The sequence below is a fragment of the Cyprinus carpio genome, chromosome B5 (assembly GCF_018340385.1).
Source record: "Cyprinus carpio isolate SPL01 chromosome B5, ASM1834038v1, whole genome shotgun sequence".
In the NCBI taxonomy this organism is placed as follows: domain Eukaryota; kingdom Metazoa; phylum Chordata; class Actinopteri; order Cypriniformes; family Cyprinidae; genus Cyprinus; species Cyprinus carpio.
In genome coordinates, this window is record NC_056601.1 from 29,776,497 (window position 1) to 29,799,026 (window position 22,530).

Below are 22,530 nucleotides of genomic sequence, written 5' to 3' on the forward strand. Positions count from 1 at the left end.
ACACATCGGCCTGTTATTGTGGCGACATTTCCACACCTCGAAACGTGACGATGAACGAAACGAACTGTGATTGGTTGTTTGACATGTCGGTCAAATGGCCTCATGGGCGGGCCTTGGCCAATGAAAGCTACCATGAATTCCAGACCTTAAGTTCATGTTCAGTCAATGTTCATTAAGAAAACAAATTGTTGAGATTCTTGTCCTTTGCATGTTTTCGCCAAATAGAGAAGGCCACCGTGTTAGTCGCAGTATCAAACACAAGCCAGTCTCTCTTGTGAAACACCATCATCTCTCACTAAAACACAGAGAACCGTCATGACGTTCTGATGTTTGCTCATCATGTTTCCGTTCCAGTGTAACCTTAGGTATGTGTCGCTACATTCTTATAACGAATGCGACAAAGATACCATTAAAAATCATTTGAACTTTGTGTCAGTAAGTCATAAATATAACACGGCAGCAGTGTACTGTCAAGGATTTGTCATGTTGTGTCGCGCAGTGCCGCATCCAGTGTAGACAGAATCACTGATTGTAGTGGGTTCTATTATTTTGTCGCATCGCAGCCACTCACGGTGCCAGGTTATGAAGAATAAAAAATGGAAATTTAATCTTCCGAAATAAAGCAGCAATATCTTCTAAGGTAAAGGTTATTAGAACCATCACACTGCTCTGACCTTATCAGCCCATTTGTATGCTATTATTTCATTCAGTCTAGTCGAACAGCTAACCAGTCATGATGATCTCGTCTTCGGAAAAGATTATTTTATTCGCTTACGTCAGAAACAGCAAATCTCTTTAAAACTGGCCGTTGTTCTCAATCCATTGCATTGTTATATTTCGTAAAAGTTTTACCTGCCAACTGGCGACTGACACTGTTACATATACTCGCCAATGCCGATTTTTACTCACATTTGGCGCTTGCCGAGTTTTAATTTTAGGCCCTGGACATGAGGGTGAGTAATTAATGACAGAATTTTTGGGTGAACTATCCCTTTAATTAAACATTGAAAAGCAGTGTTGATATTCTATGTATGTAAATAGTATAATCTACTCCGAAAGGCAGACTTTGTTCTCTGCCTGTCGAATTGTTTTAGATGCTGAGTGAACAGTTTGTGATGGATTCATTCTGGTGTTGGAAACGATCGGGAGTGTTTTTTTGCCTGGCCTGACCACATCTATTGATAAGAATAAGAACAACACGTGCTGTTCCTCCAGACTCAAGACATCGCATGTCTCCTCCAGGCCATCCGATTCTCCCATCATAACACACTGCATTTTTAATATATCTCATGGTCTGGATTGGGGCGGAGCTGAATTTCCTCTCCTTGCTGCAATTCCAATGCGCATTGTTCCACAGCAATCTAATAAAGGTTAACAAGGTTCAGCGGTGGAAAAAACAAATTGAAGAAAAAAAATTGTATGCTTGTGTCATACTGGGCTGTTTTGTTTCGAGAGCTCTGGCACATCCATATTTGACACTAGTTAAGTCTGTTTGCAAATTCTCATGGGGTCATGGGCTAAACAAACAAAGTTAATTGCCTCTCAAAACAGAGCTGAAAGTGTGCAGCTGTAGCTGCTTTTATTGTCAGACACCTGCCAACGGCTCCCATGTGACACACCATTTGTTCCACTGTTAAATATAAAGATGTGTACAAAAGACTCTTTTTCTGCCAGCACCTCAACAAAAAAAGTACTTCATGAATAATCCTCATCATCAACAACATTTATTATTTATAGCAAACTCTGGTGGGAATTACAAATGAAAACACTGAATGCATTGGTACTTACATAGATGTTCACTGCGGGATTGTCATAAACCAGGATGTTTAGTGCACTGCTGGAGGTGATGATCAACACCGATGGGTTTGCCGCAGGTAATAAGAGTGTTAATATGTTTTCCTGTGAAAATACAAGAACGGAAATTTTTTCATTTAATGTTTGAGCCTATTTGCTAAAAAAAAAAAAAAAATCTTTCTGACAAAATTTTTTATTACCAATTGCAAATAGTCTTTCTGTTGTAAACAGCACAGTATATCTTCACAATATAAATGAAAAATATCATATGTTTATAGTTTTAAATATATAATAAATAAATGTATGTCAGTGGAAAAAGAAAAATGACTAGTTCTTTCATTAAACTCTAAATGACGCAGACTGATAGGCTCTTAACATAACTGATGATATTCACAGCGTTAAGCGACTTGGCACAATCTGATTGGTTCATGTTGCAGATGCAGCCAATGAGCTTGCTGCTTTACATTTAAATGGCTGGTTAGCATCCACTTAAGCATTTTGCACTTTCAGAGTTCCTCTGACACCCGCCACCTTCCCCAGCTCCACCTGTATAGATCTGCTATGGGTTATTTTATATGCTATTTGTGCAGCAGCAGTATGTCTTAAATACTCAAAGCACTGTATCAGCATATGTATTGGCAGTAACAAGTTCCTGTACTTGCAGCAGCAGTGCAGCAGATCTATTCCGCCATACATTAACATTGTCATATCCATTACCATGCTAAAATCTTCTAAGAGTTGTCCATGATACAACTATTTTTTGTTCTTGCTGAAATGTAGGGAGTGTTTATGTAGTGTGTGTGTGTGTGTGTGTGTGTGTGTGTGTATTCTGAATTTTTTTGAATTTTTGAATTTATTAAAACTACATTTACATAAATATAGTGTACATACTCATCAACAATACATTTATACATGATATCAATTTTCATACACATTAGCAACCCACTAGCAATGCCCTAGCAACCACTCACAACACCATAGCACTGTGAGGATGACTTCTGCATGGACAAACAACACACTTCAGATAATGCTAGTATACTACACTAATCTTGAGTGAACTGGGTGATTGTGAATCGGAAAGAGCATCACTCAAACTACAGCCACAGAGAAAAGCACAATTCAGCAATTCAGTCCAGTGATCCACAGCACTGCACATTTCACAAGTTTTTTATCCGGTTCAGTTCATGTAGCTCTTTATAAACAAGCTGATGATCAGGATCAGCAACCAGGTAAATAAAGAAGATATAGAGAATTTGCAGAGCGACGGGTTTGAGATCTGCTAGAGTACAGCAGCATATAGCTGGAGTTAATGAGACACAATCTGATCCGGGAGGCAGAAATTCCCACAGGCACTTTTCCTGTGATTAGGAAGCACAGAAATCATGCACCCTAAACATTTGTGCTGGTCTGGCAGTGCCGCTGTTGTTTTGCAGACATACAGACGCGCTGGAGTGTGATGTGGAAGTCCAGCTGCTGGTCCTGCCTGCGTTTTACCTCATGCTTTCTGCTTTACTGCGTTAACACAGTTTACAACTCAACTAAAGTTGTGCACAAATCACACACATCCCTAATCCTACCCAGTGCCTAAACTTAACAACTATCACACTAATAAGAAGCAAATTAGGAGTTTATTGAGGCAAAAGTTGTAGTTAATGGTTTGTTAATGGTGAGAATTGCACCTTAAAATAAAGTGTGACAGTAAAGCTGCAAGTTGAGATTCACATTAAGACTTAGACCCGTCAATTTTAACCCTAGCTTCTGTATCATATTTGACAAATGGATTTCTAAAGCCTGCAAATGATCAAAACTTTTCTGTCACACATTAGCATTAGAAGCATTAGAATTTAATCTTATTTTTGTTCATATAAATATCAGCATTTGCAGCAAACTACATATTTCTGCTTAGTTTGAGTATATGAATAAAATTAAGCTGGGTTTTTTTTCAATGTTTTTAAATGTTATTATTCATTATGCTGTGCAAAAACAGTGTTCATCTCATCAAAGCACAAAAATGTTGAAAAAGTTCAATAGAAAGCTTTGAGATGACAATCAACTGATGATAATAATGCACACTACTCACAAAAACATGACAAAAAATATACTGCATGGTATTAATGACGCATAAACAAGGTTTCTAGAAGAAGAAAAATGCAGCGAGACTTTCTTTGTATGTTGGACACGTTTGAATTAATATACTGTATGCATATATATTTCCAAAATGCTGTCACAATTACGTGTTTTTATTATTTTGTACCCTGTAGCTGGTGCGTCATTCAGGACTGGATTTGAGAATACTTTTTAAATTGGCTAACAGGATGGAAAATTTCAATTAGAATTAGAATTGAATGAATTAGAATTAAAATGTAATGACGTGGAAAACATAACAGATGCAATGTACTTTTAATCAATATTATTTCATGTTTTTCAGTCTCATGGCAATTTTCCATTTCAATGAAGGTATGAGACAAAAATCTTTTAAAAAAAAAATGTGCTAACCCTCAGGTCATCCAAGATGTAGATGAGTTTGTTTCTTCATCAGATTTGGAGAAATGTGGTTATTGTGACGTTTTTATCAGCTGTTTGGACTCTCATTCTGACGACACCCATTCACTGCAAAGGGTCCACTGGCGAGCAAATGATAGAATGCTACATTTCTCCAAATCTGATGAAGAAACAAACTAATCTACATCTTGGATGGTCCGAGGGTGAGGACATGTTCAGCACATTTTCATTTGTGGGTGAAATATCCTTTAATGCATGTACACGCTACATATACATGCCATCCAGTAAGAATTACAGCAAACCATTTGATCACTCAGATCATATTAATGCATCCTCAAAACAATATATTTTGAATTGTGCAACACTCAGATGGTGAAATATGTGTCCCGGGATTTTCAGAGCAACTACTGTGTGAATCTAGAGAAAGAGCTTCCATCTGGAGTAAATCAGAGGGACGAGCCAAACCCAGACAAGCTCGTACTGGGAGCAAATCCACTCGTAATCTCACACAACGTCAACATTCCCACCTGTATCCTTCCTCATCACTAGACCAGAGCAGAGCTGGATCAATGTCTGAGTAAATGAGAACTACTAACTGCTCCCTGGAGAAGCCAAGTTCATCTAAAACGTCAAAGTTAAAACAAGCCAGACATTTCTAAAATTCATTTACAAAGAAGAACAGCAACGCTCGTAATGACCTTGTTGCTTTGGACCACCTTCTTTACCATCATTAGTAGATTAGCATCAACATGTGTTCAGAGAACATGCAATAATAAACACCATCTGTGCATTACACCAAGAAGCTTTTCAAATATAAGGGAAACTGTCCAAGTCTTCCTCCAAATGCAGAGTTTGAGAAATACTGTGAATATGCCCAGAACTGCTCCAAAACTAAGAGCAACTGAGAGTCCTCACCATGAAACCTACGGCAGTGTTAAAGATCTCCAGTCTCCTGACAGAGATGGAGAAACTGTGTATGAAACATCAATAATACACGCTTCATAAATCTGACCTGTTTGAAAGGGCAACACAAGAAAAGCCTCTGTTGGGGAGAAAAACACTGCAGCTGAATCAGACATAAAAATAAGTATACTTTAGTATACTTTTTAAAAGAGTGCTTAACACAGACTTCATACATTTTTAAGAATATTTTTAAGTGCAAACTGAATGCAATACTTTTGGACACTTAATTGCATGTTAATTGCAATTAAATTAAAGTGAGTTATACTATATTTTGTGTCCTTGATACAGAATTGTACATTTAAGTACTGAGTAATATTAATTAACTACATGTACTTACTATATGGTTAGGGTTAGGATTACGGTTACTGTAGGTTAGGGTTACTTGCATGTAATTATGCATCATTTATTGTTATTATAATAAAGTAAGCACATGTAACGTGTAACAAGGATACCTTAAAATAAAGTGTTACCTGAAAGTTTATAATAGTTTTAATTTGTATTAAATGCAACTAGTGGAATTTTGGAATAATTTGTTTGGCCCACTTAAGTAAATACATCTATGCATTAAAGTGTGTGTGATGAATTACCGACAAGCATTTATGATAAACTACTTTAATGTAATTTCTACAGAAACCTGTATATCATGTATTGCATTATTTAAATATATTTGTAATTAGACATTGGTAATGATGAATTTGCAATTTAGTACAAATAAAATACATTAATTTTAATATTGAGTAACACATATAATTAAAATAATAATCAAATACTCTACATGTGCTTTAGTATGTTAGTCAACACCTCAAAATAAGTGTACTTAAAGTACATTTTAATTCATTATGTTTAAGTAATCTTTTGAGTAAAACTTTTATTTTGATAGTATCACAGTGCACTTTTTAAATGTGTACTTAAGTCTCTCTTTAGTTGCCTTTTATTGCAGAATATTTGAATATTACATAAAAGTACAATTTTAAAAATATATTTTTTCAAGTACACTACAAGTGCACACTGATTACAATAATTAAGTGGTAACTTAGTTTTCCCACAAGGGGATTTTCGCAATGTGAGCACTTAAGAAAGCTGAAAGTAGAAAAAAAAATAAGAATGACCCTCACAAACCATTAATTTTCACTCCATGGTTCAACACGTTATTCCTTTATCTTGACACCTAGCAGGGTAGGGAACTTCAGCTCAGTCAAAATAAAATCAAACCGTCCACAGGCCGCCGAGCACAGGAGGAACTACGAGACCTGCAGTCCCTCGTTGAAAATACAGAGATTGAGAAACTTTGTGAAAAAGGCATCAGCAGCATAAAAGTCAACACACACACACATCACACACACACTTTCAATAAATCTGACAATTTCATATTTCAGTTGATCTGGAGTTATTCCCAACAGCAAGTATGCTTCCTGACTGGACTGCCTGCCAGTGGAGCCACATCTGAGAGACCCAATAGAAGAGGATGATGAGATCCACACTGAACACCAAGTTGAACATGTCATGTGTGGTGCAACCCAAACACCCTGATACCGCGATGCTGAGGACCATCCTTACACGTGGAGCATGATGGAAGAGTCAATACTGCTCTGGAGATTCAAGAGCACAGGAATAGATAGGCGGAATTACAGCTAAACCCTGTGGCGAAAAGTGTGATGCAATGCACAAAATCACTTTCCAAACAGGATCACCCACTGACCTGAGACACACAGCAGAGGAGAAGGGTTGACAAAAATGACCTGCAGTCAAACCTAGGCTGAGTCAGAACAGCATACCCAGACCTCGAATTATGGGAGCTGCCATCAGGCATCCATTTTTACACAGAAATGCATTAACAATGCCAAAGAACCTGCTTATTTGTGAGATGATAACTGGACGTCACTGTTTGAATAAAACGATGCAACATAATAACCCTTGTTATGTTGCAATCACTGAGCAACCAGGATACTACCATTGAAAGGTATGTTTGCATGCAGTAAGCACCTCTGTATGCTAGTATTTCATTCAAATAACACAACAGTGTCTCCTCGCTTTTCCGACCACAATCAATGAACAACCTGGATATTGATTTGAAAATGACTGTTCAATGGTCCACATACAATTTAATGGTGGCATGGGCAATTATACACCCATTGTTAGTATGGCAATTCTTTTTTATTTCCTTACGTTAAATGTCTGGATGTTTTTATATGTATTTGTCAAGTATATAATGGGTTTTTTCTTTATGAATGCATTAATGTGGTGTCTGAATGCTATTTATATGTATTAATATAAAGTAATGCAATCCAAATGCATTAAATATTCATTAAAAATTTATTGAGGGCCGAATCAAATGTTTTGGAAAATGCATTTTTTGCTTCCTATTTGGTTAAAAAAAAATAAAAAATATTTCTCTGAGAGAAATATTTTCGGACAGAACGTAATGGCTTGTTGCAAGGCTTCAGTCAAGAGAATGCAGCTGTTTTGCAAAAAAAAAAAGAGAGAATGTATATGTTTTGTGAGCGAAAGCAATACTTTATGCAAGAAAAAGCAAATGTTTTGTGAATAAAACACGCAATAGTTTTGCAAAAAAAAATACAAAAGTTTTGCTAGAAATTTTTAAACACTTCTATGAGAGAACGCTTAGTGGAAATGCTATAATATTTGCTAGTGAATGAAAAAAAACACAACTTATAAATTGGTCCCATCCCATCTAGTTTTTTCCCCCATCACAAGGTATCTGTTTAGGAGCTCTGTAGTATCTCAAGTAAAACATAGAGACCAACAAAACTAAGCATAAAAGAAAAAGAAGTGTATGTTACTGTGAAATGTGCAATTGCTGATAGGAGGCTTTATGCTGGATTCTATTGATCTTCTCTAATACTTCAGAGAGACCCCACCTGTTTTCAAAAGCATAATTGTAAGACAGATGTGCAGTTAAATAGTCAAGCTTTTAGATCATAATATGTTGACCCTCCTGTCATCTGGACTTTCAGCATCTCAGTGCTCTGCTTGAAGCAGCCAGCAGGAGCGAAGCACAGACACACATTGTTTCTTCATGGCTTTTATTCAATCGATCAGTCGCCGGTGTGCCACATTTGCCTGCAGGGTTTCCACAAGGATTTGCCCCCTGCTGGTCTCAGAGGTTCAGAAAGAGCTCTGCACCACACCGTCCCACCACTGGGCTAATCAAGGCTCTCGGCAGTCAGTCCAGTGGTGTTTTATGTTCTACAACACACTCTCTCCACTGTGCTGCGACTCGACACACGCTGTCAAATACAGTGGCCACCGTTAGGGAGGCAACAGCAGGTGGGTAATAAATGGACAAACTCTGCTGTGTGTTGTGTGTGTGTTTGTGTGTGTGTGTGTGTGTGGTGTGTTGTGTGTGTGTGTGTGTGTTGTGTGTGTGTGGTGTGTGTGTGTGTGTGTGGTGTGTGTGTGTGTGTGTGTGTGTGTGTGTGGTGTGTGTGTGTGTGTGTGTGTGTGTGGTGTGTGTGTGTGTGTGTGAAATGCCATGCTGGTACCAAACTGATATAAGAGATGTATGTGTAATATATATGTCAGTGTTTGGGGGGTATCGATAGTGCAAGTTACATAATGAGATAACTTTTCCAAGTAACTACTAAAGTAAATTTACAAAACAAAATATCTGATGTTGCTTTTTCAAATAATACAGTAATGCTAGTTACTTTTTTTTTTTTTTTTTTTTTCTTTTTCACATTTTATTGCACATGTAAGCTTATTAATTTTCACTTTTGGTGTGAAAGGGCCTTATCAGTTGCAAAAAATACTAAAAAAAAAACCGGTGGGGTTTTTGTTATTAAATTTTAAAAAATAAATAAATAAATAAATACATACATAAGCAAACCCAGTGGCAGACGACCAAAAAGTAAAGCAAAAATAACAATGGATTACTTTTCTGTAAAAAGTAACCTAAGTAATGCAATTAGTTACTTTTTATGCAAAATCACAATATTTTAAGCATTAATTCTTTTAGAAGTAATTTGTTAAAAATGGTTATTTTCTGTCTGTGGTCTCTTATGTTGTGTTTACTTCTTTTTTGGTTTCCATGTTTTCTTCCTGGGGCCTGTTATCATAAAACAAGTTTACCATATAAAAGCCATGTTTATTTCAGTTAGTCTGACTTATTGTCAGTTGATTTGGTTCAAAATAAGTCAGACTGACTGAAATAAGCCTGGCTTATTTGGTAAACTTGTTTTATGAAACAGGTCCCTCTTGTTTAGTTCATGTTCTCCTTATTCACATAGCTAGATTGTGTATGGTTGCCCATTGGTTTATTGATTAATTTCACCTGTGTCTTGTTTTGGCTCCTCATCAATACCTCAGTTTGGTTCTTCACTTTGTCCAGTATTGTCTTTGCATGTGTGAAGATTTTACATAGTGCTGGGCGTTAAAAACAGATTACCGAATACCGTGTTTATTTTTTGTTATGATATAATTTTTTAAAATACCGCAATACTGGTGTATTTAATTTAATTAAAATGTAATTTAATTTCAAACCTCAGAACGTGACACTTTTTAATAGTGGTTCTCTTTTTAACTGTTGCACTTTGGTGAGGACACCGCTGTCTGTTGCGTTCCAAAACGGGGAAATATTGATGGACTCCAACTGATGGACTCTTCGGGTTCCCATGATCCTTTGCACAGATTCTTTACATGATGAAGGCGCCTCCGTGTGGGCACATGATGATGACGCAAAAGGGCACTTCAAGAAACAGTTGTTTGGTCCCCCTCTGAACTCTCTTGTACTTGTACTCTAAAACACTCGCTAATCACACAACGACATCACTTTCATAATACATTATACATTCTTTCACGCTTACTTCCTGTGTATGTGTTACTATGCATGAAAGTTCCCAAAACTGAAGCGTACACAGAAGAACTTAATGCACAAAATCCACATTGAACCACCACAAATATCCACCACCCCCTGCCATCAGCTCCCGGGTCTCACACACACGAGCAAGACTTTAGCACTATATTTAGCAACTTTAGCAACTGCTTTTTTTTTTTCATAAAATATACATACTGACAATGGCGACTTTTTTGGATAAACCTTAGCCATCATTCAGTTTGTAAGATGTTGCCAGTATTGCCCCGTGAGCACGAGGTCTGACTCTCCCAGCATAGTATCACCTCTCTCGGCGTCTGTTTCTGTGCAGTTAGCGGCAGAGAAACAGCGCATTCAGGTGGCAGTACTGCAAGCCTACTCGTCAGTAAATGAGTACAAAAGACCGCCCAGCACTAATTTTACAGTAAAATACTGTACTGGATTTTTGGGAGTAAAAAAGGCAAGAAGTCATCTTCGAAAGAAAAAACTGTAAACTGACATTCCCAGAATTCTGTGTGACACTTTACATTTAAAGGTTTTTTCCTTTTTTTCATTGTTATCAGTTATTTTAACCATTTAACCTTTTTTTAACCAGAATTATACAGTGTATTAAAACAAAAACTAAACAAATTCTTTGAGAATTGACACTTTTGTGAAATGTGTTAAAACATTATAAATGTGTATAAGGCTTTAAAGTCGCTTCATAATAAAGCAAGCAGTGATCGCTTTAGTCTAACACAAGATTTCTGTTCAGATGCTCCCAGAAGATCCCGGTTTTGTCCTAGCCAGGTTTTATCTACTGTATGTGGAGTGTGTTCTGCGAAAAATCATCAGCTGATGTGTGAGATTGACAAACCATTAATTAGTTCTCACTGGAGGCGAGTTGTCAGACATCCATGAGCACAAAGAAGCAAATACAAAAGAATGGCTGTAAGAGGCATCTTTCATTTCCTCTGCTGATCAGAGACCAGTGTGTGTGAGCATCTGAAGGCTTTCAGAAGAGGAGTGAGAATCACACTTTTGTTTGGGTAAAGTGCCCCGTATGATTACCAATTACGATCTCCATCACTCTTAATTAGCTCAACTGCATCTCCTAGACAGGTGTCCGCTAGATGATGCTAGGTGGTCTGTGAAAAAGTTCATTTTAAAAAAAGTTTCAATTTACTGGATTTACAAACACAAAAAAGTTATATAATACTTAATAATAATTTGATTATGTTATTCTATTGACTGCTGTACCTTTGTTTCTTTAGGTTTTAGTCATCTAAAAAACATCTAAAAGTACTCTGATGTAACTACAGTAAATGCAGTGTCAAACTTGATAAAAACAGATACTTGTTTGCATATATTTATTGTTAGTTTTCTCAGTATTAATGTATATTAAATACAAATGCATAAACAAGTCTCTTCTCTCACCAAGGCTGCATTTGCGTGCTCAAAAATACAGTAAAAATTGTGAAATATTATCACAATTTAAAATAACTGTTAATATATCTTAAACCTGCCGTGATCAAAGCTGAATTTTCAGCATCATTACTCCAGTCTTTCGGTGTCACAGGAATCCTTCAGAAATCATTTTAATAAGCTGATTTGCTGCCTAAAGAAACATTTCTCATTTTTATCAGTGTTGAAAACATCTGTGCTGCCATTGGAAATGTACACATTTTATGTTTAGAATGTTCAAAGAACAGCATTTATTTAAAATATAAATCTTTTGTAACATGATTAAGTCTTTATTGTCACTGTCAAAAACAAAATTTTGTTCCTGTACAGTGGTTCATGATTCACTAAGAAAGAGACGGGGGCAAAAAAAAAACGGCATCCATGGGAGCACAACGAGTCCAAGGCAAAAAGGCATTGCTGACCAAAAAGAAACACAAAGACTCGTCTCACCATTTGCCAAAAAATATCTTGATTATCCCCAAGCCTTTTGTGCAAATATTCTGGGGACTAATGCGACAAAAGTTTGAACTTTTTGGAAGGTGTGTCCCATTACATCTGGCATAAAAGCAACACGGCAGGCATTTCATAAAAAGAACATCATACCAACAGTCCAAACATGGTGGTGGTAGTGTGAGTGTCTGGGGCTGATTTGCAGCTTCAGGACCTGGACGACTTTGCCATAATTGATTGGAACCATGAATTCTGCACTCTTATCAGAAAATCTTGAAGGAGAATGTCCAGCCAACCGTTTGTGGCCTCAAGCTCACAGCGGCACTTGGGTTATGCAACAATCCAATTGATCCCAAACACACCAGCACCCCACCTCCAAAGGGCTCAAGAAAAACAAAATTAAGGTTTTGGAGTGGCCCAAGTCAAAGTCCCTTACGTTAAAGCTGATTGAGATTCTGTGGCATGACCTTAAAACAGTCCATTCATGCTCCAATGTGGCTGAATTAAAACAATTCTGCAAAGAAGAGTGGGCCAAAATTCCTCCACAGCGATATGAAAGACTCATTGCCCAGTTTTATTGCAAAACGCTTGATTGCAGTTGTTGCTGCCAAGGGTGGCACCACCAGTTTTAAGAATTAGGGGGGCAATTTACTTTTTTTCATGTAGTGGCAGGCAGGTTTGAACAGCTTTTTTCCCTTAATCAATTAAACAACGTATTATAAAATTTTTTTTGTATTTACTCAGGTTATCTTCGTGTAATATTAAAATTTGTTTGATGATCTAAATCAGTCAAGTGGTGAAAAATATGAAAAAAAAAAACACTTTTTTCACACCACTGTATATTTCTAATAATAGTTTTAATTGGTGCGCTGTGTGACTCCATATAAATCATTGATGTGTGAATCTGTGTTGTGAGGGGCATTTTCACTGCAAACACGGCTTATTTTGATTTCCGTTTCTCGTGTTGGCATCTGCTGACGCATTTATTCTATATTTAATATGGAAACTTGCGTGCTTAAGGAAACAATCCAGGTCATGTTTAATAATTTGCAGCAATCCTCAATGGGGTTTTTACAGAAACGGAGACCTCCCATAATCCATCCTGTCCCGCTCCTGTCCACTCCGTTGGGTCAAACATGTCCACCGCGGTGCCTGAATCACTCGCCCCTGCTATTTTGTGTTCCTGTACTCAAGATACAATGTTTTCCCTTTTGCACATTTTTTTTCCTCAAGAGCACTTTTTCAGGGCTTTGCTGATGCATAACAGCTTCCCGTTATTCTTCGGCTCTGCTCTCGACCCGGTCGGCTCCGGATCCCCGACTTCGGCTCTCCGCCAGCGTGAGTGGAGCGCTGCCAGACAGTGACATCAATGATAGCCTGAAGCTCCTCCCACTTGCAGCTCAACCCGTCTTCACTCACTCCCAGCCACCCTGTTTTCGTGTGTGTGTGTGTGTGTGTGTGTGTGTGTGTGTGTGTGTGTGTGTGTGTGTGTGTGTGTTTGTGCTTTAAAGGGTTAGTAGTTAATGGGATACAAAAATGACAATTCTGTCACACTTTACTAAGAAACTCATATGGGTTTAAAGGAACATTAGGGAGAGTAAATGATTGTTGGCCTATTAAACTGAAGACGATGATGTCAGTAGTGACACATTTTGACCATTAAACTGTGTGTTTTTGATGAAAGCGCATCTGCCTGTAAAAAGAGGACCAGAGAGGAAAAGTGCGGAAAGAGAAGCTGATATGTGTTTGTGAAAAAGATGTACACTTTAGCATGGTTTTAAAAAGAGTTCTTGTAATGGAAATAATAAACTTTAAAAGAATATACGTTATAAGTGTGAACTGAATCTTTAATTGCAATTTTATAAAAATGTATTAATAGTTTACTTACATGAATGAAATTATCTGAACCAAACAGGACTTAAGTAACATCTTTATATGTAATTTCATAATACTACTTTCTATTGTTCTTGAAATATGGTTATTCCATATTTACACCACTTAAAGTAAATATATTTTAAATGTACTAATTGCAATTTCATTATTACCAACAGAAGTAACTGCAAATATATTGAAATACATTACATACAAGTTTCAATAGAAATGAATTTAAAAGTATATTTTAGTTAAGCATAAAATGCTTGTCAGTACTGTATAATCAAGTACTTTACATGTGCTTCAGTATGCTAGTCAACACATCAAAATAAGCATACTTCTTTGAAGCAGGACAAAATATTAATAAAACAATTATTTAAAATGTACTTTAAAACTTAAATTGATAAAATTACAAATTGCACTTTTTAAAGTAAGGAATTTGTTTGTTTTATTTATTTATTATTTATTAAAGTTGTACATAAACAAAGAATATTGGAGTGTTTTTCAAAAAAAAAAACATTATTTTTACGTTTATGATTTTTACATTTTTCTGAAAGAAGTCTCTTCTGTTCACCAAGGTTGCATTTTTTACTCATAAATACAGTAAAAAAAAAATATATATATATTTGAAAGTGAAATATTATTACAACTTAAAATAGCTGTTCTCTATGTGACTACATGTTTAAAATGTAATGTATTATTTTTATTTTGTTTGGGATCATTACTTCAGTCTTCAGTGTCACAATGATTCCTTTAGAAATCCAAAACATTTGACAAGTACTGTATGAGCACAGTTTTAATATATGAATATAAGCATACTTCTTTTTCACAAGGTTTGGCCTACTTTATATCATAAACCTGTTTCAGTCAGTTTTAAATCGTTTGCTGGTTTGCAGATCCATTTGTATCAGCTGGTCTGTAATGCAGCATGTTTGAACCAAGCATTTTCTATCATAAAACGGCCTGCTTTCATCAATGAAAACACAAAAGCGGCAGACACTCTCCCTGCGCTCTGAACCGTCTTTCTGCGAAATTCCTCTAGAGGAAAACGAATGGACCCAAATGAGTCTTTAGATGCTTCTCGAATCAGCACTACAGAACAGAAGAGATGTTTGTCTTTCTCCTGCAAACCATGTAAAAACACAACATGTTGAATTCAATGCTGAAGTGAAAGGACGGGACATTCCACAGCTCTCACGGCCTGTGATTCATTCACTCATCCAGCACAGATGAAGAAAATCCACATCTCCAGTGTAAATCATCCTAAAATCACTCTCAGCATCCTCACAGCTGTGAAGCATTTATTCTCAAGCTGCCAGATGCTGATAATTAATCATCTAATCGACACGAGTGCCTTTAAAGAGTAAATAAGCACAAAAAACCTGACGCTGATGCACAAACCCACTCTGCTTTGGCTGGGATGGGTGAGTGTTGCATCATCACTAACAGTCTGTGTAGGTCTTTCGCAACCCACATGTGGAGAAACCAAACGGACCTCCAGCCAACTGACGCATTTCTGCTTAAATCAGTTGGATCGACTTGTAACATGGGAAAACCCTGAAGTGAAAGTCATCTGGTACTCATTGTGCTGGTAGACTTACGCAAGCTATGATTAAATGATGACTTTACAGTCTATTGGTGTTTCAACAAAGCTTCTCGATCACCAACAAGACTATCTTGGTAAGCCAACAACACTAGAAACTCAAAGATCTTCACCCAATTTTTTTTTTTTAAATGTGGTTTAACATGAAAAAATAAATTGTGACAGAAATATATTATTATTGTACAGAAGCATTGTTATTATTGTATTATTATTATACTTCTCAAAGTAATTGGGGAGTCGTGGCCTAATGGTTAGAGAGTCGGACTCCCAATCGAAGGGTTGTGAGTTCGAGTCCCGGGCCGGCAGGAATTGTGGGTGGGGGGAGTGCATGTACAGTTCTCTCTCCACCTTCATTACCACGACTAGGTGCCCTTGAGCAAGGCATCGAACCCCCAACTGCTCCCCGGGCGCCGCAGCATAAAAATGGCTGCCCACTGTCCGGGTGTGTGTTCACATGTTGTGTGTGTTCACTGCTCTGTGTGTGTGCACTTCGGATGGGTTAAATGCAGAGCACTAATTTCTGAGTATGGGTCACCATACTTGGCTGAATGTCACATGTGTGACATGACAAATTCATCCCCTTTAATTATAAATATATATAATAATTTGAAAAAAAAAAAAGTCCCAATTTGAATTTTATTTTTAAAAGTTACCTTTTGTTGTGCAGCACTTTGTTTACCAAAAAATAAAAGGAATTGATTAATTTTCTTTATTACATTTTAAAAGTTCAATTGAATAGCTTATGTTTTATGCGTTCATTTAATCATAATTTGTATTAAATCATAAATCCAGAAAAATTAAATCAGACAACTTTTTTTTTTAATAAAACCTTTCATAAGGTCCTATTAAAGTTTAAATAATTCAAATTTAAATTAAACCATTAAAATAGAATAAAAAAAGTTATTACTGAAAACAAATGTGGAAAATTCTAAGGCCTTTGAAAAATGTATTCTTGTTAAACTATTACTAAATTGCTGTTAAATTGTAAAACCCTTATTATTTCAATTATTAGACATGCTTTTTGATTGCTACAATTTAAATTAACCTTTGAAGTAGAATCCACACTATTAAGCAATCCAGAAAAATCTAAACGGAAAAAAAACGATTTGATTTTTGTTGTTGTTTGGGGTTTTTTTTCTTTTCTTTTTTTTTTTTTTTGAACAAATTAAATGGTTTTCATATGAAGATCCTAAAATGTAATTAAAATGTAGTTAAACATTTAATATATTCTTATACAATATATATACACACAAGAAAAAAAAATTCATAGAACCAAAGCACAAATTGATGAAGCTGCACAATACTGCTCAAGTTGACTTACAGGGGATGACAGCAGCTTGAGGATGTGGACTTCTTTCCCGTCCTGGCTGGTAAAGTTCGACCAGCATCCCAGAGACATTTCCTGCAGGACGATCCAATCATTGCGGCTTCCGGGAACATCCTTCGGCTCACAGATCGCACTGGAATCTAGAGAATAAAGAATAAAGCCAGTTTGCTATTGAAATCATTTATGTTCTTCATCTGCAGCCCTAGAGAATAATAATATCCTGCCAGCAGCTCATATCATCATGTCCAGAATAAAGCACGTACTTCCTCTGGAAGACACAGGTCAGGTATCACTTCTTGAGCAGCAGAACTGAATCAGGCCCAATCGGGCTCATGCTAGCAGCAGACAGTTCTGAAGCATCAGAGCCATCTCCTGATCTCAGATCAGCTTAATATCATGGGCTGTAAACCAGACACACAGTACATGGCTATCGTCTTGCTCTACTGCAGTCATGGCTCTCACCATTTGATAGAAGGATGACAAATGAGGTAAATCTGATGATTTTGACTCCAGTAAATGACTCCATTACATGATTCCTGTTGTACTCTGATGCTTAAAATATTGAGTTAAAAGTTTACGTGGATTTATAGTAATAATCATAAATGCTTGTTCAGCAACAAGTCAGCACATTAGAATGATTTCTGAAGGACCATGTGACACTGGAGTGATGATGCTGAAAATGCAGCTTTGATCACATCAATAAATTACATTTTAAAATATATCCACATTGGAAACAGCTATTTTGAATTATAATAATATTTCACAATTTTTACTGTATTTTTGGTCAAATAAGTGCAGCACTGGTGAGCAGAAGAGACTTCTTTCAAAAACATTAAAAAAATCAAACCAATCCCAAACATTTGAACAGTAGTGTATATCTGTATCTAGTGCTCCAGGTAAACAAAACACTGCAGACACTTTCAGCTCGTTCACAAAGGACAGACAGAGTGGAAGGAAATACAGAAAGCTACAACAACTGTAAGGACAACAGGAAATGCCATGTTTAGACGTCAAGCTGATGGTGATGGCAGTCCAGGCTTTGTCTTAGCAAGTCGAGGCTTATCAAAGATCTACGCAACAGTTTGAATGGAGAAACGCTGTAAATACACTGCATATTCTTAATGAGCATCTTTGTCTTGATTTCCAGTAAAAATATCTAAACATACTCAAAACAAACACATGAACCTGCTTACTGCACACGACTGATTTGACATAGAATGTATTTGTATATATGTGTATTTGGTGCCACTGCTGCTTGTTTTATGACTTATCGTCTTATTACCATAATTCTGTTTGCATATGCTTAGAAAGACACCCATCATGTACTCACCCTCATGTAGTTTCAAACCTGTATGAGTTTCTTTCTTCTGTCGAACACAAAAGAAGATATTCTAAAGAATATTGGTAACTAAAAAGCAGACGATAACCATTGACTCCCATAGTACTTTTATCCCATACTATGGAAGTCAATGGCTGCCGTCAACTGATTGCTCATCATTCTTCATCAAAATATCTTCTTTTGTGCCAGACACAAGAAAAAAACTAATACAAGTTTGGAACACATAAGGGTGAGTAAATGATGACAGAACTACATTTTTTGGGTGAACTATCCCTTTAATTTATGCCATATAAAATCACATGCTTATCAAAGAATACTAGCTTTTAGCAGAAAAATCTGCTAACGAAACATTTCTCTTCATACATCTTCATTATATTGTTCTGATGGGATGTCAGAGAGACTGCCAGCGCTGTCGTTCATAATGATGAGCAGCAGATGAATTATTTCTCCCGGCAGCCTTACATACATCAGTCAGACTCATGGGAACGTAAATGCTGACCCGCAGAGATGACCCGGAAATGCCAAAGCTTTCACTAAGCGCTTCTGTGTTAAATGAGCTATAAGCCGCAGCTTTATCTCATCTCATCTATGGCTCTTTCCCATGCAACCAAATGTTTAAGTCTGCGGACATCCAATAGGGCCAATTACTCTGAGCCAAGACACAAATAATGCCCTGCCATCCATCACAGCGCTTTCACGGCAGCTCGTTTGTTATTTTCCCTGCCCCGTATGTGCGAGAGAGAGGCTTCATTTTACATTTTGACCCTCAGGCTTTCATCTGAAGCAACAAACACAAGCGTGTGTCTCAGCCGACTGGGCGAATATCAGAGCGGCTTGCAGAGGAATCACTTCAGACTGAAAAACACGCGCAGCAAGGCACCAACAGATGAGTTTCATTTCCAGAATTATAAGCGGTGAGAAGGTCACGCGGCGTTCAAACACACTCATTAGTTTCCAATGAATGCTTCACGTTTTAAATTTTTGGGAAAATGCTTCAAATCAATCAAAGCATCTGTCAGGATGCTTGTCCAGACATCAGTGAAGAGCACCATCATACTGAGAACCCACAATCATTTATTTCCTCAAGTCAGGTGAAGATGGGAAATTGCTGGCCACAGGTATACAATGCCGCCCCCCCCCCGGTACTGGGCCATATGGACAAAAAATAACAGCAACAGTATGTTTTCTGTATCATAAAATATCATTATTTATCACAGTATTCATTTCTTAACTGTTTCTTAAGGTTTGTTAGATCTTGAGAATTAATGTAAACAGAACTAGAATAATCTCCACAGAATAAGCTGTGCCACTATTTTCTTGTTTATCACTGTAAAGCTACTTTGAAACAATAATCAAAAAGGGTCTCTAATGAAATGAGTTCATAAAACTTTTTAGGCAATCTTTAAAATGTAATCGAAATAAAACATAATTATTTAGCATTTTTACTTTCTGTTAAATAAGATGTTGCACAACAGAACTTAAATGATGTATAAATTAAAACATGGATAAAAAAATATTCATTGTATGATATTTCTTAAAATAATAATAATAGATGTAATATCCATATAGTAAATTGTTATTATTATACTGTTATTATTATAAGTAATTATTTTCTGACACAATTTAATTTATTTTGGTGGGTTGTAGTAAAGAACTTTGAATTTCTGTTAATCTTTAGATCTAGGGATTTTGTAGATGAAGGCTAAATATCAAAAATTAGGGATGCACCGATACCGATACTGGTATAGATATCAGGCCCAAAACCACACTCCTATAGGCTTGTGTCCTATATAAAATTAACTATGAAAGTAACTAAAAGCTTGTACAACACATTTTAATAAGCATAATTAAGTGTGAAAATAACAAAAAGAAATATCTGTTTGCTTAATGAAGCCAGCTAACATGATTCATAATTTAATTTAGATGTTTTTTTTTTTGTTTTGTTTTTTTGTCTTCTTGTTTGTTTGTTTGTTTCTGTAAATTACAAATGCAATGAAAGTAAAGGTATCAGTATCGGCAAGTACCAAAAATTAAAGTATCGGTATCAGGACTAGTTCATTAAAAAGATGTATGTATAGTTTTTAGATTGTATACATTATTTATTACGAGTCGTTTCCTTTCCCTGCATATTACAGGAAAATTAAAGATGAAAACAAGAGGAGTAGAGAAATAAAACAGTGAAACTAACATAAAACTTGTACAATACTTGTATACATTTTAAGGGGCATAAATAAGTGTGGAAAAATAAGGAAATATTCTGTTTGCTAAATGAAGCCAGCTAACATCATTCATATTTTTTCTGCACCCAATTGGTTTTCCGTACCTAATATTTAAAAAATACAAATTGCAATGAAAGTACAGGAATCGGTATTAGATAAGTACCAAAAATAAAAGTATCGGTACATCGGACTAGTTCAGGAAAAAGTTGGTATTGGTGCATCCCTATCGAAAAAATACTAAAAGAGTAAAAAGATTAAAAAACATCTTTAAATACTTAAAGAGAGAACTTTTTTTTTATAAATATTGATTTATCACCCTGTTAGTAAAACATATGATAATCTAAATATATGTCTAGGAAATTCCCATATGGTAATACCAACTTCTCTGACTGGCGGGTCTTAAACATCTTGGGTCATGAAAGGAGCTATTGGTTCAAAAACAAAAAAAAGGGAAGCCTCGCTATGAGTAATTCATAACTTGATGGTGGCAGATTTCAAATGTACTTCTATGGGATGATTTCATCCGGTCATATAGAGTAGATCTGAGGACTCGCATTTGAGGAGTTCGGGAAATTTGGGGGAAAAATTGAGAACACTTACTTTACAATTCCATCTACTGTGCTCATGGCAAAATAATGACACTTCACTTCACCTTCAAATCACAGAGCAACAAAATCGATGACTTACAGGGAATTTTAAGAGCTGATCTTGCTCAAGTCTGTGTCAACTATTCCTCACATAACAGTTTCTGTTTTTAAAAGTCATAAGAAACAGCAGACATTGTACGAAAGCACTGAATCACTGCAAAAGAATCTCAGATAAAGCTGATGTTTTTTAAGAAAGAGTGTATGAACTGGCATCCTGGAAACGCTCATGTCCGGCTCTGAGTCGCTGTGGCAGGTCAAAGGCGCCAGAATCCTCTTTAACCTGCGGCCAGTTTCCGTCTTCTGAATAACTCCTTTAACACTAAACCTGTCTGTTTCCTGTCAAGAACATAATAAAAAGACTGGGAGGACCGTCTGAGAAGCTGCAGTGACGCGAACAGAGTTATGTGTGATAGCACCACACTATCGAGTTCAGTTAAGGTTATGGTGAAACAGAAAACATGCTACGGATTTTGTGGAAAACACCTTCACTGGCATTTCCAGTACAAAAATAGATCTACAGGAAGTGTATTTCACCCTCTTGATTGGTTTCCTCAGCAGATTCAAGCAGTTTGCAGTTTATTTACTCAGACAACAGAGCTCATAGTTTTTCTAAAAATGAACAAATTTTAGGCAGATCTGGATGCCTAAACGAACCGCATGTGTTGAATAAGAGGTGATCTCTTGTTCCTTTGTCAGGCAAACAGTACAGGATCATTCAGAAACAGAAAGTCAGTCTACACTATTGACTCTGAATCACTGCATTTAGGGCAATTAACAGGAAGTAGTTAAGTTGAACAGTGTTATTTTAGTAATTCATTTATTATCAATATGCTTTAAAATGTATCATTTTATTAATTTATACTTGTCTATTGTAGTTAAATATTTAATATTAAAATTATATTTTAAGTAAAGTTTTAGTAATTGTGTTGTGGTGTTTATATTTCATAGTGTTTGGATTGTTTTATTGTTTATTTTATTTATTTTATGTACTTAAGTTTCAACTAAACAAAATGATTTTTATGTATGCATTCATGATTCATTCATTCATTCATTCATTCATGAATTTTTAGTTTTTATATTTTGTTTTAGTTTTATTTTTTATTTTAATACTTAATTCTAAATGAAAATGAGAAATTTTGCCTTGGATTCACTTAAATTAAAATACATTTGTTGTGTTTTTGTCATTTAAGTATGTCTACATAAATATCTAGTTTTTGATTTTAGTTTATTTAGTTTTATTTATTTTAGCACTTAAATCTAAACCAAACAAAATGAGAAATATTGCCTTGCCAACTACCCAAAATAAAATACTTGTGTGCGTTGTGTTTGTCATTTTTATTTTATTTTTATTACATTTTTATTTAGGTCTAATTATTTAAGATGCTATCTAGATTAAATAAAATTAATTTGTTGTGTGTTTCTGTCTTTTTATGTATATACAGTTTTATTGAAGTTTTAGTTTATTTAGTTTTAGTTTTTTAGTGCTTCTTAAACAAAAATGAGAAATGTTGATTGGCAAGTAGCTGGAAATAAAATTAGA

General features: G+C 35.9%; 1 protein-coding gene across 3 annotated transcripts in view; it reads right to left on the minus strand.

Annotated features, from left to right (window-relative positions):
* Positions 1-22,530, minus strand: part of LOC109073950 (endoglin) — a 52,539-nt gene that overhangs the window by 22,208 nt on the left and 7,801 nt on the right. For all 3 annotated transcript variants that reach the window (XR_006154756.1, XR_006154757.1, XM_042723075.1), the window contains exons 3-4: positions 16,780-16,925; positions 1,789-1,899 (exon numbers count right to left, since the gene is read on the minus strand). Coding sequence is in view for 1 of the 3 variants with exons in the window: in XM_042723075.1 (XP_042579009.1) it covers positions 1,789-1,899; positions 16,780-16,925 (257 nt within the window). In the remaining 2 variants the exon portion in view is untranslated. The remainder of the gene's footprint in view (positions 1-1,788; positions 1,900-16,779; positions 16,926-22,530) is intronic.